Source organism: Archocentrus centrarchus, chromosome 24 (assembly GCF_007364275.1).
Source record: "Archocentrus centrarchus isolate MPI-CPG fArcCen1 chromosome 24, fArcCen1, whole genome shotgun sequence".
Taxonomy (NCBI): Eukaryota; Metazoa; Chordata; class Actinopteri; order Cichliformes; family Cichlidae; genus Archocentrus; species Archocentrus centrarchus.
Genome location: NC_044369.1, coordinates 31,766,680 through 31,783,329, shown reverse-complemented (window position 1 = coordinate 31,783,329; position 16,650 = coordinate 31,766,680). Strand labels below are relative to the sequence as shown.

Genomic DNA, 16,650 nt, shown 5'->3' with positions numbered 1-16,650 from the left:
ACTTTCTTTCTCTCTCCCTCCTTTTCCTTTTCCTTTTCTGTCGTCACGTCGCGTGGTGATGATGCAGGTGGAGAGCGACCTAGCTCTAGAGGTTTTTTCACTCTTTCCGGGGGTGAAACAACAAGTTTAGTTTGAGCATAGCAGAAGTTCTGGTACCGTTTTACGCTTTTGGGGGTTTTTCCCCCCTCAGTCCGCTGTGGGAGAATGTGCTAAAGAAGTTTTACCTCAGGGTTTGGCTCTCGTTTGAGCTGAGAGGCGTGCATGCAGACCTAGAAGCACAGGCAGAGGGGCAGACCGCGGGAAAATGTCGTGATTTCCTGTGCAATAAAGTCTTGGCGCGGCATTACAGGTGTAAACAACAGGAGGCCACAACAGCAATACGCAAGTAAGCACGGTGACTAGATCACAACTTACTCTAATATTCTGCAGGTTAATGTAAAGTCATTGATTTGGTTAGATGTTAACCTGAAGAACTTTTTTCCCCTCTCCGGTGAAGTTAACCACCCAGTTCAGTGACTTAATTGTTCCAGGCCTGCTTGAAATAATAGCCAGAGATGTTAAAAGAGCAATCTTAGACAAAAAGTTGCTAATGATGCGTTTCTGTTGTAAAACAGTCAGAGATGATACAAAAGTTGTGAAACGGGATATTTGTTTGCCCTCCATTCTGTCTTTGGTATGACCCTAGCCAGGCGCCAGTTAAAGGCTAGGAACAGAAGTCTCGAAAATAAAGTGATATCCACCCAGGAAGATGAATTCAGCTCCACAGTGTTTTACCTCGAACGCTATGAGAGTATCATGCAATTTTGCTTCTTTTGTGTCTTTGAGCAGTAAGAGACCGAAAGTCCTGTTACCGCCATTAGTTCAAATGTGTCAGCTGCACATTGTCTTTTGTCAGGCTGTTTGTAATTGTCTGTAGCGTTATTGCTATAAGGTATATGTCACAGTAGACTCTAATGAATGTAAACATAACCGGCAAAATTAAAGTTCCCAGCGTGCAGCTGTTGAATTTATCTGTCGGTAATTGTTGACTCGTTTTTAGCTTCGAACTTACCAACTGACCAAAATAATCAGCTTAGCTGACTGAGTAAAAGTGCCTGTTACTTGAACAGTTTTGGTCCAAGTAACAGTAATTTATGGAAAATGAAAGCATCCTTTTAAGATTGTTTAATCAGCTTTTTAATAAACTGTTTATTGTTTTGTGTTGGATAGTAACAGCTGATTTCTCTTTGACATCAGGTATTCTTTAAGAAACTGAGCCACGGGGATATTTGACGAGATGGAGAACACTGACACCAGTCATGCATCTGGTCGTAAGTATACACTACCAGTCAAAAATTTTGAATCACACAGCAAAATTTAATAAGAACTTGTTAGCTCACGCCTTTCCAAGTCCTCCATTAAAAAAAAAATTAATGGTTTAAGGTGAGTGATTCCTTTCATCATTAATAAACCTAAAAAGCTGCATATCCTTAAACTTCCTTCATCGTAAATTATTATTTGATCTTCTAGACACTGTCAGTGCTCTGCATCAAGTTATTAGTAAATAATCTGGGTTATAAACATGCATGCTTTTATTTATTTATTTAATGCTTTAACTCTAGTTTGGACTGCTGGTCTTCACTCAGTCTCAGTGTCTTCCACTGCAGCTTGCCTTTTTAGTGGAAACACCAAATGTGACCACATTACTCATTTTTAGCATCATTTCACTATTTTAGATTTTAAAGTTTGTGAAATCCTTAAATGGCCAGGCTTCTTAATTACTTGGCAGACTCCAGATGCTCTGTGTTTTCTAAATGTACAATAAAACAAAATGATTTTTTTTTTTTAGGTTCATTGATGTTTACTACTTTATGTCAAGTTATGTGCTTTCCTAAGAGCTGTACAGCACTTGTACAACACAAAAGAGTTTTATGCATATATTGCTGCGTTTCCATTAGTACCTACTAAGCGCGGTCGACTCGACTCAGCACGACTCGCCACAGGGGCTCCAGTCCCACAGTCATGTTCTGTTTCCATTGCAATTGAGGACCACCTCAATGTGGGTGGAGTTGATATAGCAGCGCGGGCAGTAGTCCCTTGACGTAATTTGTATGTGACTCAAAACACAACACAACAATGGATGACATAGAGGTAAGCTAACGGTAGCTAAGGCCAGTTTACTATCGTCATCGTACAATGTTTTAATGGATGAAGGTTATCACTGTTAAGTATTAACTCTATACCGCCGAACATGTTGTAATCGACACAGTGTACTTCAAAAGTGTTAACCAGCTGTTCACGGCTTGTAGGGGCAGGTAACAGGTGCTTCAGCGACAGTCGCCCGGCAGTATAGGGTTAAAATCTTTATGCTGTGTGCGCATTTCAGATGGCTCTCTTGATGCAAAACTACTGCTGCAAACTGCCAGTCTGGGCATTCAACCGAGCCTCCCTGTTCTTTGCGTGCCTCCAGTTTCTTGCTGTCGGGTTTTTAAAATGGCGCGGTTGATTCTGGTGAAGGAGTTGCTCTCACGACTCAACTAGTGATGACACTCCCTGGCCAATCAGTGGCATGCTGTTCTTCCGCATCACATTTTCGGATCACCTCGGGTCGCTTGGAACCCCGGCTGAGTGGGTACTGAAAAAATACCCGGTACCAGGTACTAATGGAAATGCCTACAAACCGTGCTGAGTCAAGTTGAGCCACGCTGAGTAGGTACTAATGGAAATGTGTTTTATGACTTGTGTGTAGGAAAGGGGTTGTTTTCATTACTGTCTAACTACTTACATATAATACATGTCTAATATCCACAGGCTTCGTACCTGAAGTCAGTGAAGAGTCTGTGGATATATACGATGGCCTGGATATTGGTTTTAGCAGCAATGCAGGTAAATGTCATATTATCACTACTCTTTCTACTGTACTCTGCTGCTGGGAAAGTAATTGTACGCTGAGGCTGAATTTATAGCTTTGATTTATTCTTTTTATAGAGGAGCCTCCTTCTGTTGGTTCTCAGTTGAAAGAGTCGATGGATCTGTATGAAGAAATTGTGACAGAGGAACAGCAGAGCAGAGAGTCATCATACATTGAGGTGAGCTCCCTTGCTCATGACACTTTCTTACTGAAAATCAGTCTTGAGGGACTGATCAGCGATTTTTTTATTTTGTTTTGGGGGTTTTTTTGTTTGTTTTTTTGCTTGACTCTGTGGCGATGTTTAGTCTTTTACAGTTAGACAAAGGTGCTGGAAGTTATTGTATGTAATCAAGTATAATCAAATGTAATCAAAAGTGTTGCCAAAAAGGAATGCTAAAAAAACCAGTATTAAAAACAAGAAACACTCAACGGTAATCGTATATTAAATGCAGTTCTGAAAAGAACAGTTCTTCAAGAAGGGGAGGAGTTCAGGGGGGAAAAACAAACAAAAATCTCAGATAAACAAAAGCGCAGCCTGAGAAGCACAGTGAGAGGCTGCAATGGACAGTTTTCATAGTTTTTAACATTAGCTTAACAAAGAGTTTTATGACTTCTGTTTTCTCTGCAGCAGTCTAAAGGACCAACAGAAGCTTTAATAAGAGTAGCCCACAGAATGGTTGTTCACAAGTTTTGAGCGACCATCAATAACCATGCTGGTCCCTTCGAAGTCAATGGTTATGCTGTGTTTTTGTTTGTTAGTTTTGTTTTTGTGGCTACATGTAAAATGATCTTCATAGAAAAGGTTATAATCAACAGAAGGCACCTTAGCTGTGTTTTCTGTCTGTTACTCTGAAGCTTCCATGCTTGCTTACCCAGTGAACACAGATTTTTTTCAAGAAGACTATCACTGCTCGACAGCCTCGTTACAATGCCTCAGTGAAATTGTTAGGGCTGCTATTCTGAAGTGTTATTTTAATTAACTCAATTGTAAAAAAAAAATAAATAAAAGCCCTGTTTATATAGAATTACCAGTGAAAAAATGCTTAAAGTTTGGTGATGTTGCTGCAAAATAAGGTTTGAAAACAACAACAACAAAAAGACTCTACCATCATCCTCATGGCTTTTAATTCAGAATCAATTTGTGCCATGTCTCTATTTTATAACCTGTCTAAATCCAACAAAGTTGGCAACAGTGAAGTAAACTGAAGAACAGCTTAATGCTCGGAGTGAGAGGTATAGTAAGCAGATGACTCATAAATCGGCATGCTCTTTGGGGATTGTTGTGGCTCGGGAGCTACTCTACTAGGTCGTCTACTAATCAGAAGGTTGGTGATTCAGTCAATATACTGAACCCAAGTTGGTCCTGATGTGTTCATTGGAGTGACTGTATGTACAAATGTTATAGAAAGACTGCTTAGTGAAAAAAGTGTTTGTGTGAATGAAGACATGTTGTATAAAATGCTTTGAGTGCTCAATTAGAGTAAAAAGGTGCTATTTGGCATCATACATTCCATTTGTGTGTAAAAGGAGAATAAAGTTTGCCAGAAATCATCATACCGACTCTCTCATAGTCCTTTCATTTTTGTGTGTCTGCAGTTGAAGTCCAGATTCCAAGCAGCCCAAAACCACATTAAAGAATTACACAGGAGACTGGAGCAGTTGGAGTTACAGGTTTGTTTTGCTTTTCAGTAGTTAAGAGGTTGTTGCATTATTAATAAGCTTCCCTGAGAATATATTTTACTTGACCGTCTTTTATTTATTCTTTTTATATTGTTTGAAAAACATCCTCTTAAGAATTATTAGCTTCCATCACGTTGATATTTTAGAAAAGGAGGCTAAGATGTGGTTAATTTGAAGAATTAAATGTTTTAACTCGAATTATTAAAACCTTCTGTTACTGTTGGGATAAGCAGCCGAGGTTTAGGTTGGACTTCATCTTTTTAACAGCAGTGTGTATGGAAACAGTCTTTTCTTCACAAACATTTTTTGTTGTTTTCATGAAACTTGTGTTCTCTGGGAATGGAAAAAAATGGTTTGGCTCATAAGGAAATTCAAAAATCGAAAGTTATCTCCATATTATTGGACTGCAGTGTTTGTTTATGTGAGATAATGTCAGATGAGGGATTCTTCCTGGTGTTTCAGTATTAACACTTTTTTTGTCCTTTCTGTTTGAATATAGAATACAGGTTTGAGAACAGAGAACAGCTGTCTCAAAAAAAACATCTCTGCGCTTTTACAAACAGCTAGAAAGGAAGTGACGCGAAAAGATGCAGAGATTCAGAGGCTGAGTCAGTGGTATGTTGGACCTTTGTTTTCTGTCCTTGTCTTATGTTATTCTGAAGGTTAATGTAATTTATGCAGACAGTATATAAATATAGGTTGCAATGGGTGACATTAATCATTGGCAGTTTTAAAGCAGTACTTCCTAATTAGCATCCATGGAAGTCATTTGGAGGCAGCATTTGTAGCTGCTGTTGGCAATCCAGTTCAGCCTTGGGTCATGCTAGACATTAGCTGAACAAAATGTTTCATATTGAGTTACTCCAGTAATTCCAAGTAAGAAATGTATCTACATTTCTTCCATTTCTACATAGATCAAAACTCCAAAATGGAGAAGCTAAAGTATTACTCTAGAACATGAGACGTGGTGGATAGACAGCTGAAAAATATGGCCCTTTGTGGTCTTTCCCTGTCTTTCCCTGCTCTCCTGTCCTGTCCCGTCTTCATTGCTACTGTCAAAAAAAAACAAAAAAAATACATATAGCCAAATTTTGTCAGAATTTTAGATCAGAGTTTTCTCTTTGCTTCAAGTTGAATTGGCAGGCTACAATTTGTTGGACAAAGACAGAATTTATGTAGTTTTGTCTCTGTAAACCACCACACTGGACAGTGAATCAATTAATCACTGTGATTGAAGTGCAGATTTTCAGCTTTAATTCAAGGGTTTTTGCAAAAAAAATAAATTTCATGAACGCTTTAAGAATTACAACCATTTTTATACACAGTCCCCCATTTTCAGATGTTAAAAATGAATGTACCAATTACTGACAAGCAGTTTCATGGCCAGGTGAGGCCTTCTCCCTTGTTATCACATGATAATGAAGCAAGCACAATATCTGGAGTTGATTCAAAGTGTTGAATTTGTATTTTATAGCTTTTCACTGTAATTTTATATTATGGTAAAAGAGATGTGAGTGCAAGTGAAGGAAGATCATTAGGTTTAATTGGGTTTTTCAGGCTGTCAGAGAGAGACAGCAAAAACTTTAGAAGTAGCCAAACCAACAACCTGGAATATTGTTGAAAATGAATGCACTGACCAGCTCAGCAACTCAGACAGGCCTGAAAGACCGCAGTAAACAACTACAGCCGGTTTCCCAGTCATGGATTAAGAATGGTTCTAAACTAAAAGGAAAAAGTCAAGGAAGACCACAATAGGAAAAAGTATTTAGTCCAGGATTAGACATAATCCCTGTACGGGAAACTGGGCCCTAAAGTGTATGATAACAGAATTATTTCCATGGTTAAGAAAAACAACTTCACAGCATCTAACAGGTCATTTTTAAGGAGGCAAGTGTATCACTGTGTCAAAGGCTACACTGAAGAGATACCTTCATGAAAGGAAATACATAAAAAAATAATTGGAATAATATATAATGAGGAATTCCTAAACAGTTAATTGTGGACCTAAAGTGTATATATACCTAATTATGTGATCATATTCAGTTAGTGGATTGTGACTATAGTGATTGTTGTAAGACCTTTTGGCCAGATCACCTGCTCCTGCTTAGAACCTAGAGCTGTCCTCTGAAAAAGCATCTACTCATGGTATCTGTGTTAAATAATGGATCTGTTGTCCTAATGTTGGTTTCTGCAGGTCTGAGAGAGTGCGCCATCATTATCCATCTCACATAAAAAATTTGCCGGATCCAAATTCTTCCAGTCACAGCTCTACAAGTAGGGTGGCTTCTCCTCCACCGCCATCCAATCCTCATTTTCCACCTCTACCTAAATCACCTTCCAGAGTGAACCAGCCTCCAAGGGATGGACCTCAATCCATAAGGAAAGAAAGTGATAGTTTACCCAGGGCATCAAAAGCATCTTGTCATAGCCATTCAAAAAAAGACTCTGAAGTAACTGACAAACAGACGGAGTCAGATAAACAAAAATCCAGTCGCGGAGAACACAAACCTCAAAGTCACAAATCCGAGTCAGTGAATAGGAGACATAAAAGTGTTTCAGATCCTAATAGTGACTATCATCCTCATGAGCAAAACAGGTCTCATAGAGCAGACAAAGACATGGGACAACGGTATGATTCAAGGTCATGTAGAAGAAAAAGCTACCCATGTGAGGAGCGCCACAGATCAGATAGGGCTAAATCCTCACCAGAGATTTTGCAAAGTGCACCTTCATCTGATAACAAAAAAGATGGCAGGAGACAAGATAAAGGTAAACTGACTGCCTCAGACCCTAAACATGGTACATGTCTCGACTCAAAAGGGCACTACAGTCGAGCACTTCAGAAAATCAAGATTACTGGTGGATCTTCCAGAAGTTACAATTCAAAGGACTGGAAAAAGTCTTCTGTAAGTCAACATGCCGTACACTGTAGAGATTCTTCCAAAGAGAGGGAAGGGGCTAGACAGAGAGATTATCAATGGAAAGGGGAGAGACAACATAAAGGCAAAATCAGCAAAAATGATACGAAGAACAGTCAGTCACAAACACGCACAGAACGTGAGAAACTCAGAACCAAGGAATCAAGTAAAGGTAAAATAGATATCTGTGACAAGGACAGACGGGAAAAGACTAGCAAGGCCTTTAAAAGATCATTTGAAAAAGACAACATGAGCAAGAAAAACTCTTTTGAGGAAAGTAGTCCAAACAGGAAACTCTGCTTTATGGAAACACTGAATTTAACCCTTTCACCGATTAAGAAGCCAATGTTATCCACCGATGGGAGCCAGAAAGACCCTGTACCAATGGACAGGGATGTTGAAAATGGATCAGATGAGGACAATTTGCAGCCTAACATTGAAGACATGTGTGTCATTGATGACATAGAAAACAGTGAATTAGGAGGGGAGTTGAGAGAGATTGCAGAGCAATCTTTGAATAACCACAAAGCTTTAAGTTTTGAGAAGACTCTTGAGGCATCAGATGTGGTAGTTATCCAGGAAAAAGACAAAGGCTGTAGTGAAACTCTCACAGCTGACATTTCAGTCCAGACTGTCTCAGCTCACAGCCAGCCCTTGGATACTGCAGAGAAGCAGACGCCTACACATCCCACAGCAAAATCACCAGAGAATGATTACCTAAAACCAGATATGTCAAAAAGTCATCAAGAAAATATTGAGCCAATCTCTGACAGCAAGGCAGCTGAATGTCAAATGGTGAAAGCCACAGATGGTATAGATCCCATTGACAAGTCTGAAAGCATTTCTGAACAGAGCGCAAGCTATGACCTACAAAAAGTTTACTGTGAAAATAATGCTGATTTATGTGCTTCTGGTACAAAATCTACTGTGGTTGATTCAAGTGTAGAGACTCTTGAAACTACAGCACAGCAGAGCATCGCTCAGGATTCAGATACAGGTGCTGATTCATCGCACCCAAAGAAAACAAATACTCCCAAAGCCGAAGCCATGGCTGACAAAGCCAGTCCTGAAAGTCATCACAGCCCCCTCACTGTCAAGTCTCAGGTTGGTCAACAAGGTTCTCCTGCTTCTTCTAATTCCATTCATATGAAGGATAATTGTCAAACGGAGGACTGTCGTAAAGACACAGATGCTGTCTCCAGTACAATCAGCCTGGAATCCCTTCCACAAGAAGGGTTGAGTTTAACAGAGGCTATTTACGTTTTAACACAGACTGATGAAGACTCCAGAGACAGTAGTACCAGCACAACTGAGCCCAGCTCTTCGACCGGCTGTATTGGAGTGTCCAAAGTTAGCAGTACAACACAGGAGAAGACCCAACCAGAGAGTTACACTGACGTTACTGTCACACCGAACAAGCACTTCAGTCCTAAAAAGGGACAGGAAAATAAGTTCAAGTGTTCGAGCTCGGTGCCATTACTACATGATGAGGACTCTATGATGCGCACATTGAGCAGTCTGAAGAAAATCCCTGATGCCATCAGTCCTTTGAGGAGTCCAGTACGGGTAATCAAGAGAAGTCTTCTCCATGTGCATGGCAAACCTGGTCATGTAAAGTGCCTTCAAAAAGGTACTTGTCCTAATTCCAAGGCTTGAAATTTATTTTCCAGAACTGGGGGGTATACTACTACTGCTTGCAAGCTTCACTGCAGATTTTACGTTGTGCTAGTTCAACCTTGAAATGTGCGGGAGGGTACTGCTGATTTCTGCTCGGTCTTCATGGCTTTCTTTTCTCTTGTCTTCATGTTCTTTTCCTGTCCTCTGTCACATCTGCATCAGAAATTCAGCAGCATGTATTTTAGAAATTGAGCACCTCTTTTCACCTTTATACGTTGGAGTCACACACAGATAAAACGCATTTTTGGACTCTTTAGCTTTTACCTGTTGCGATAGTGCTTTTGGCATATTTACTGGGTGGGTTTCTTTTTTGTTGTATGCAAGCAGGATTTCCTGAAACACGGAGTTTGTAGCCTCAGAGAGCAGGAGGGCGAACACAGCAGGTGTTGCCCAAATTATAAAGGATTGATTTGCAGTAGTCCACACAGAAATTTACACCATTTTGCAGAATAGGATAGGCTGACTATGGTTGCTACTTTTTTTTTCTTATTTTAATCACGGCTTTACTTTATCTCAAGCACAAACATACGGTCTTCAGAAGTGGACTGTAAGTTAAGCTGTCCAAATACTTAATGAATTAAAGGTGTTTCTGGTCGTTCGTAACAACTACAGTGGAGATTATCTTGATGTTCCGGGTTTTAAATGAGCTCTGGGACTTCCTAGAAAAAATATCAAAATGATTTTAAATGTTCAGTTTGGTCGTATATGTCTGTGACACTGTTATAATTCTTTTCCTGACTATTTGTTATTTCTTTGCTATGCAGATTTTTCCAGTACACCCGTTGATGCCAGTTCAAAGAAGTTGGATGTAAACAAAGAGAACAAATATCCCGGTTCTCCTGCAAAACGAGATGCACTTAACTTGGTGGATAAGGTGTCTGACCTGCCTTCAGCTCGTTCTGACACAGATCTAGAGGAAGGAGAAATTTTAAGTGAAAGTGATGAGGTGTCTGCAAGTTCACCTGCTGCTGCAACAAGGAGGGCAAAGCTGGTACAGCCAGTCACAAATAAATCAAGTCCTAAGTCTGCTTTAAATAAGAAATTTGCAGAAAGGCGGGTTGCTTCTAAAGAAAGTCATGACATATCAGGTGTAACAACACAAAGTCCAAAAAGTCGTTTTAAAACAGTTTGTCCTGCAGCAAGCAAAGCTGCTTTTTGCACCATAGAGGAAATAATGGAGACATTCCAGCTAGTTCGCACTGAGATCCGAAAAAAGTATATGAAGCTTCATAAAACCTTTCCCAAAAAGAGCTTCTATGGAATGATGGAAAATTTCCAAAGGTCTTTTTTAGAGTTTGTGGATGGTGCTCATTTTGGTCAGATATGTGATCAACCAGGGGAGCTTAAGTCCAAGCTGAAGAAACTAATTGAGTCTGTGTTTGGCAAAGTGTCAAATAACGGTATTGTAAAGCGAATTTTTGAACAACAAGCAGTGGATCTGAAGCAAAAGCTGTGGGATTTTGTGAACGTCCAAGTTGACTACTTGTTTGTGGACATTCACACAACCCTGAAGGGCCTTTGCAAAGCCTCAAGAACTCAGCCTGAGGACAAGCGGTCCAGTGAAGGTGAAAAAGTATCTCAGCAGCTTCCTGCAAGGACGCCATCGCGTGAGTCGGACCAAGTACAGCCAGCTTCCACCATCCTGAATCAGACCAAGTCTTGTGCTGTGGTTCCTTATAAAACAGGCCTTGGAAGTAGAGGCAAGGATATCAGAATCACACACTTGGAGAAAGACAGGACTGCTGCGTCCCATCCACTGAACCCCCCACGTACACAACCTATTGATGAGTTTCTTCCTCCTAAAAATCCGCCTTCAACTCCTGAAAAAAATAACCTGTCTTCTTTGGTGGTTGCTCAGAATGGCTCTTTTGACAAAACTGACTTTGAGCTACTCACAGAACAGCAAGCCTCTAGTTTAACATTCAATCTGGTAAGAGACTCTCAAATGGGAGAAATATTCAAGTGTCTTCTGCAAGGATCTGACTTGTTAGAAAACAGTGGTATCGCTGGAGAAAATAGTGCCTGGTCCCTCAGTACTCCGAGGAAGGATGGAGAGAGATTCATCAGTATCCACACACCATCAAAATCTCCATCTAAGCTGCTTTCCCCAAACAAATTTGATACCCCTTCTAAACTTATTGCTACCTGGGCTAGCATTTCACCTCGCAAAATGTCCTCCCCCCACCCGAAAGATCAGGCCACACTGAACCCGGCTTTACTTGATGAAAATTGTCTGTTAGAAGTTCCATCAGAAAACAGAGCACTGACCAGCTTGGCCTCACAGAAGTCATATTCACTTTTAGCTGAAGACTTGGCTGTGTCCCTCACCATTCCCTCACCTCTGAAATCTGACAGCCACCTCAGCTTTTTACAGCCAACCAGCCCGAGCATGCGCACCGTGTCCACTCCCGAGAACGTCATCAGCGCCCACATATGCGAGGATGCCCTGCTGGATGGGGAGGATGCCACGGAGCACGACATTCACTTGGCTCTTGACACTGACAACTCCAGCTGTGGCTCCAGCAGCAGCTCGGCCTCACAAACACCTGCCACATCTTTTGTGTTGAAACCTGATATGACCATGCAGGCACTGGTGACGGAAAAGTCCAACGATCATTTCATTGTGAAGATCCGGCAGGCAAACCCAGGAGCAGATAGCACTCTGACTGCTGATGAGAGTTTAAGTGAAACACTAATAGATGAGCAGCACGCAGAACATGACAGTGCAGCTCAGGATAGTGGAGCTGATGTTTCAGACAAGTTGCAGAACGCTGTACCTTCAGAGCGCAGTCTCTTTAACCTCGCTGAAGGCTCTGCTTCCTGTTCAGCTGACACTGAATCCAGCAACTGTCTCACTCAAGTTAAGAACTTAACACTATTAAAGGATCAGTTAGAAAATATGTCAACTCAACAAAATACCTCAAAAGACACTTTTTCCAAGGAGAGTCTGAAAAATCTGCCTGAAAGTTCTCCTTCAGATAACAGCTCAAATAATGAGAGCGCTGGCCAGACACATTTCAGAGAAGAAAACATAACCCAAGAAATCCCTTCAAAAACTCTCTTATGCAAGTCGCAGAACAAAATCATTCCCTCTAGATGTGCTTTGTCAAATAACAGTCGACCATCAGAAAGCTCTCTCACAAATCAAAAGAGCCAAGAACTGTTTTCACTTGTTTCAGACTCAGAGAGCAATGATGTGGACATTTCTGAGTCAGACAAGAGCCTCACCATAGCAGAGGCCACAAGCAGCTCACCAGAAAAAGAGCAGAGGGATTCTAACAAAGGTCGGAAACGAAAGAAGCACCAAGAGAAGTCAAAAGCTAAGAGGATCAGGAAGGAAACAAAGGAAAGTACAGAGGAGGTTGTGTGTCCTTCCAAGGAAGCTGATGAAGATTCCAAATCTTTTTCCATGGCATGTCTGTCCCCCAGCAGTTTGTCTGCCAAGAATGTCATTAGGAGGAAGGGTGAGGTGGTGATGGCATGGACCAGGTCAGTAGTGGATCACTCTCTCTCCACAGAATGTCTGAATAGAAGAATGAATACTAGTTACTTACACCCAGAATTGATTGTGAGGCCTGAACAAGATCACAGCCTTTCAGCAGTCAAATTGAAATAGATCTGTACTAAGTGTGAATGTTGTGGTGTTAGCGTTAATGTCCAAAGCTGAAGGATACACCTGCCAGCCTGCTCACTGATGAACTTAACACCGTTACTCCAGACACTGAAGGTGTCTAAGCCATGGCCGCATTGGCCTGTTGTTATTAACTAATTATGATATGGTACATATTAAAATAAGCTAATTCTGATATTCATTCTTGTATGAGCATATCAACCAATTAATTGACTAATCAGCCCTGAGGCTAAAGCGCTAGTATGGTATTTTAGTATTTAGTAATAGCTTTGCTGCTGCTAATTGCAAGTGGCCATCAGTTTGTTTATCTGGTGTGCAGCAGTAAAGAATGTTTAAAAAAAAGTGCTGTGAGCGTGCCGTTAGATTAGAAAAACTCCATATAAGTACTGGTCCAGTCACCATTTGTCTTCATGTCACTGGACAATAACACAGTTAACACAGTTTTTGTAATTTTGCCTCTGTCTACCACCACAGTCTTTTATACAAGGACTTTATCAGATATGTTCCATTAGCTTTTTTAGGAATTAAAAGCATGTGTATACAGTCCCACATTTTCAGCAACTCAAAATTAATTGGAGACTGACATTTTAAATCAAAGAGGAGATTCTGATGTGGCAATTTATTGAGAATCGTCTCCCTGGATAGTTTTTAACTTATCTGTCATTCTGCATTACAAGTCGTGTGTTCAGTCCAAACAGGCAACAAGGCTGCAACCAGAGATTATTTTGATTATTACTGTGTAAGAAGTTAAAACAGTTGTATAGACTACTCAGTGTCTTTGATCTGCTTCTTCATTCAGAGATGAAGATAGAGCTATTCTCATGGACATGAAGACAAAAGGTGCGTCACGTGAGACTTTCTCTGCTCTGTCAGAGAAACTGAACAAGCCATCGGGCCAGGTAGATGAATCTCTTTTTGTCTCTCTCGCTTTTGTCTCTTTGTTTAATATAAACACCCATTAACTGCTGACTGTTTCTTCTCAGATTGCTCACAGGTTTTACCAGCTCATGAAGCTTTTTAAGAAGATGGATGCCTGATGTCTCTGAGTGTGTGAGCAAACGGTTCTTGTATTGGAGCATTTCCACACATGCACTGGTACTTTTAAGATGATATGATTCAGGAACACATGCTGATGGTTTTATCACCATACAGATCTGTCAAGATCTGGAGCCATGTATTAACCATCAACTATGAGCAGTATTGACAAAAGTCAAGCTTCTATTGAGCACTCACTCGTTTGATTAGAAGCTTGACTAAAACTCAAGTTTATTATAAGGCTGGAAATCCACTGTAATGTATTATGTTATATATACAGAACTATACCCGCACATACTTTTGAAAAGGAACTCAAAAGATAGATTGAAGGGTGGAACATCCAGTTTATATAAATATGGTCCTTGTTTTGGTGTTCACTGCTACAGGCACCAGCTCTGCATATTTGCTGATGCCACACAAGGACATGAATTGGGACACGGTGCACCATCTCCTTTTACCTTCCTGTTGTGGCTTTTGCAGATATTGCATATCTCAAAAGTTATGTTAATTTCATGCCTGTTCCTGAATTTATGTTTTTCTCTAAAGATTTGAGGAAAACTAACCTTAAACTAAGAAAATTTCTGGTTCCAAAACAAGTATTCTCACTTTATTTTGTATATCGAGTGAGATTTTTTTGGTTACAATTTGACTCAATTTGTCATTAAACCTGGAGTTATAGGGCTCACAGTTTTGGCTTTTTTACTTGGAGTCTGTGTTAAATTTTGGATATTGTTTTAATGGATGTTTGTGTGCAGGAAGGTCTTCATACATTTTGAAGGTTATAAGTTTACATGTCTGCTCCAAGTACAGGACAATACATCAGTACATTACAGATCCCTGTTTGCGTGTTTGTGTGTGTGTGTGATATAAAATATGATGAACCCTTTTATCTGTGAGCCTTTGGCATGTAGTTTGTTATTCCTAATGAAAACTATGTAATGACATATTGAAAATAATTCTTTACTGAAAATAAAGTTTTATTTATTTAATGGACTGTTGCTTGTATAGCAGTCTTCTACACTAATTGAGCACTCAGTACTTTCTCTTTCTACGGCAAGCTTCATTCACCTACTCATACACATATTCATACAGGTGCCTTTTTTATATGGTTAAGTGCTTTGTCTTTAATACACACTCAAGATGCATCAGGGACAACTCGGGGTTTAGTATCTTGTTCACGGATGCTTCGATATGCAGACGAGAATAGCTACCCCGTTTAACTAGTTTATTTTTGTATATTTACAAAAATAAGATTGTTGGTTTTGTGTACGATGATTACATGCAGGGGTTAATGTGAGCCAGAACTGTGGTCTGGCACCTTCAATTATCCAGTTTAATCACTCATCAAAATACTATCAGGCAAGTTCACTCCAGCTGATGCCATGGAGAAATCAATGTGAACCCAGGTCTTGCCGCCACACTGCACATTTTTGTTTCCCACCTCATCCCTGTCGTGTGTTTTGTAAATGGTAAATGGTAAATGGTAAATGGACTAGTTCTTATATAGCGCTTTTCTACTCAGTATGAGCACTCAAAGCGCTTATACAAAGCTTATATTGTAGCAGCAAAGGTGATAGAAATATAACTTCCAGTGGAAAATTATTTAAAACCTTATTGTGGGCATAGACCTCAAACCTTTAAGGACTGACTGGATATTGTGTGTAAAGCTCCCAACAGAAATTATGGTACAACTTATTTCTAAGCAAGTCATTTTCCCCGCTTCACTGCTACACCAAAACTTATAGTTCCCCAATCTATCAATCCCACTTTAACCCCAGAGTGCCTCAGCAGTCCTGGACCAAGGTTATCCATTTATGTGTTTGCTGCCTCGAGGAAGTCCCTGAATGTGTTCTTTTCTATTTTCAGGATTAATTGTTATTGTGCTGCAATATCTTTCTCACGAGAGTAAAATTTTCTGGTACAGACCTGCACATTATCAAGCTAGCCCATCTAGTAAGTTTGTGTTTTGTGTAGGTATTTGCTAGCTGTTGGAAAGGAGCATTAGTGATTATGGTTTCCACTGGATCCTCTCAGGGGATCACTAATGGCGGCCCTTGGCCAGCTGCTCATGGGTTGACCATCTTGGGGAAAGACCACCATCCTCTCTGGATTGCCTGTCTGGGAGTCAAACACACAGACGTTGTTGGCTCGATGGGGAAACTCAGCCCTTTCCATCTCCCTATGAGCTCAGTCTTCATAAGATATGAAAGCGTGCAGCAGCCAGGCTGTCCATTCCCCGGCCTACACCACAGGATGACAAGTGGGAAGGAGAGGGATCGCCACAGAGTACCCATCAAAGAGTTATGCTGGCCTGGAGGTTTCCAACAGTGAAGTTTTGGGGCTTGCCTCATCCCTGGTGGTGGAGCAGTTGGTGGCATATCATCTCCACCCAAACCAACATTCCACACTCATGCTGGCAAGGCTGGCCCTACCAGGTAAAATGGACCATTTCGTAACCTCTGTGTACCAAGATTTTACACAATTATTTCAGCTCAGTCCATAGAGAACCTTAATGTGGTCACCTTGCTGTCTGAGGCTGCATCATGGGCCATATTCTCTCCAGTCAACAGCAGTAGAAATTAAGGTATAAAACTTTTGACCATTCAGAAATCTCATACCTTAATTTCTACAGAAACATTTGGTTTATGTTTGTTTAATAACATATATTACAACTCTAGCAGATAGCGCATTAATCAATTCCCTGAGTGACAAATTTAATCAGCAATTATTTCAAATGATAGTTTGAAATATTCTGCTTATTGCAGTGTAACTTGCTCAAAATGGGACAGAGAGAAATATGTGGAGACGAACAGTGTCCA

At 40.4% G+C, this 16,650-nt stretch overlaps 1 protein-coding gene across 3 annotated transcripts; it reads left to right on the top strand.

The window, feature by feature from the left end:
- The first annotated feature begins 78 nt into the window (after window positions 1–78).
- On the top strand, window positions 79–14,820 carry casp8ap2 (caspase 8 associated protein 2). 3 transcript variants are annotated; one of them, XM_030722284.1, is made up of 10 exons: window positions 79–385; window positions 1,237–1,310; window positions 2,791–2,865; window positions 2,968–3,068; window positions 4,487–4,561; window positions 5,070–5,185; window positions 6,765–9,118; window positions 9,930–12,654; window positions 13,596–13,695; window positions 13,780–14,820. In XM_030722284.1, exons 2-10 carry the CDS (start codon window positions 1,277–1,279, stop codon window positions 13,831–13,833), a joined length of 5,634 nt encoding a protein of 1,877 aa, XP_030578144.1. In that variant the 5' UTR covers window positions 79–385; window positions 1,237–1,276; the 3' UTR covers window positions 13,834–14,820. The 3 variants fall into 3 exon arrangements, with proteins under 3 accessions (XP_030578144.1, XP_030578146.1, XP_030578145.1); XM_030722286.1 differs by lacking the exon at window positions 79–385 and adding an exon at window positions 768–790; XM_030722285.1 differs by lacking the exon at window positions 79–385 and adding an exon at window positions 790–827.
- The last annotated feature ends 1,830 nt before the right edge of the window (window positions 14,821–16,650 follow it).

Excerpts from the sequence above, each read along its gene's own strand:
- casp8ap2 (XM_030722284.1), top strand. The coding sequence starts at position 1,277 with ATGGAGAACACTGACACCAGTCATGCATCTGGTC. Across the intron at positions 2,866-2,967 it reads TGGTTTTAGCAGCAATGCAG|AGGAGCCTCCTTCTGTTGGT; the intron begins GTAAATGTCATA and ends TTCTTTTTATAG. Across the intron at positions 3,069-4,486 it reads GAGAGTCATCATACATTGAG|TTGAAGTCCAGATTCCAAGC; the intron begins GTGAGCTCCCTT and ends GTGTGTCTGCAG.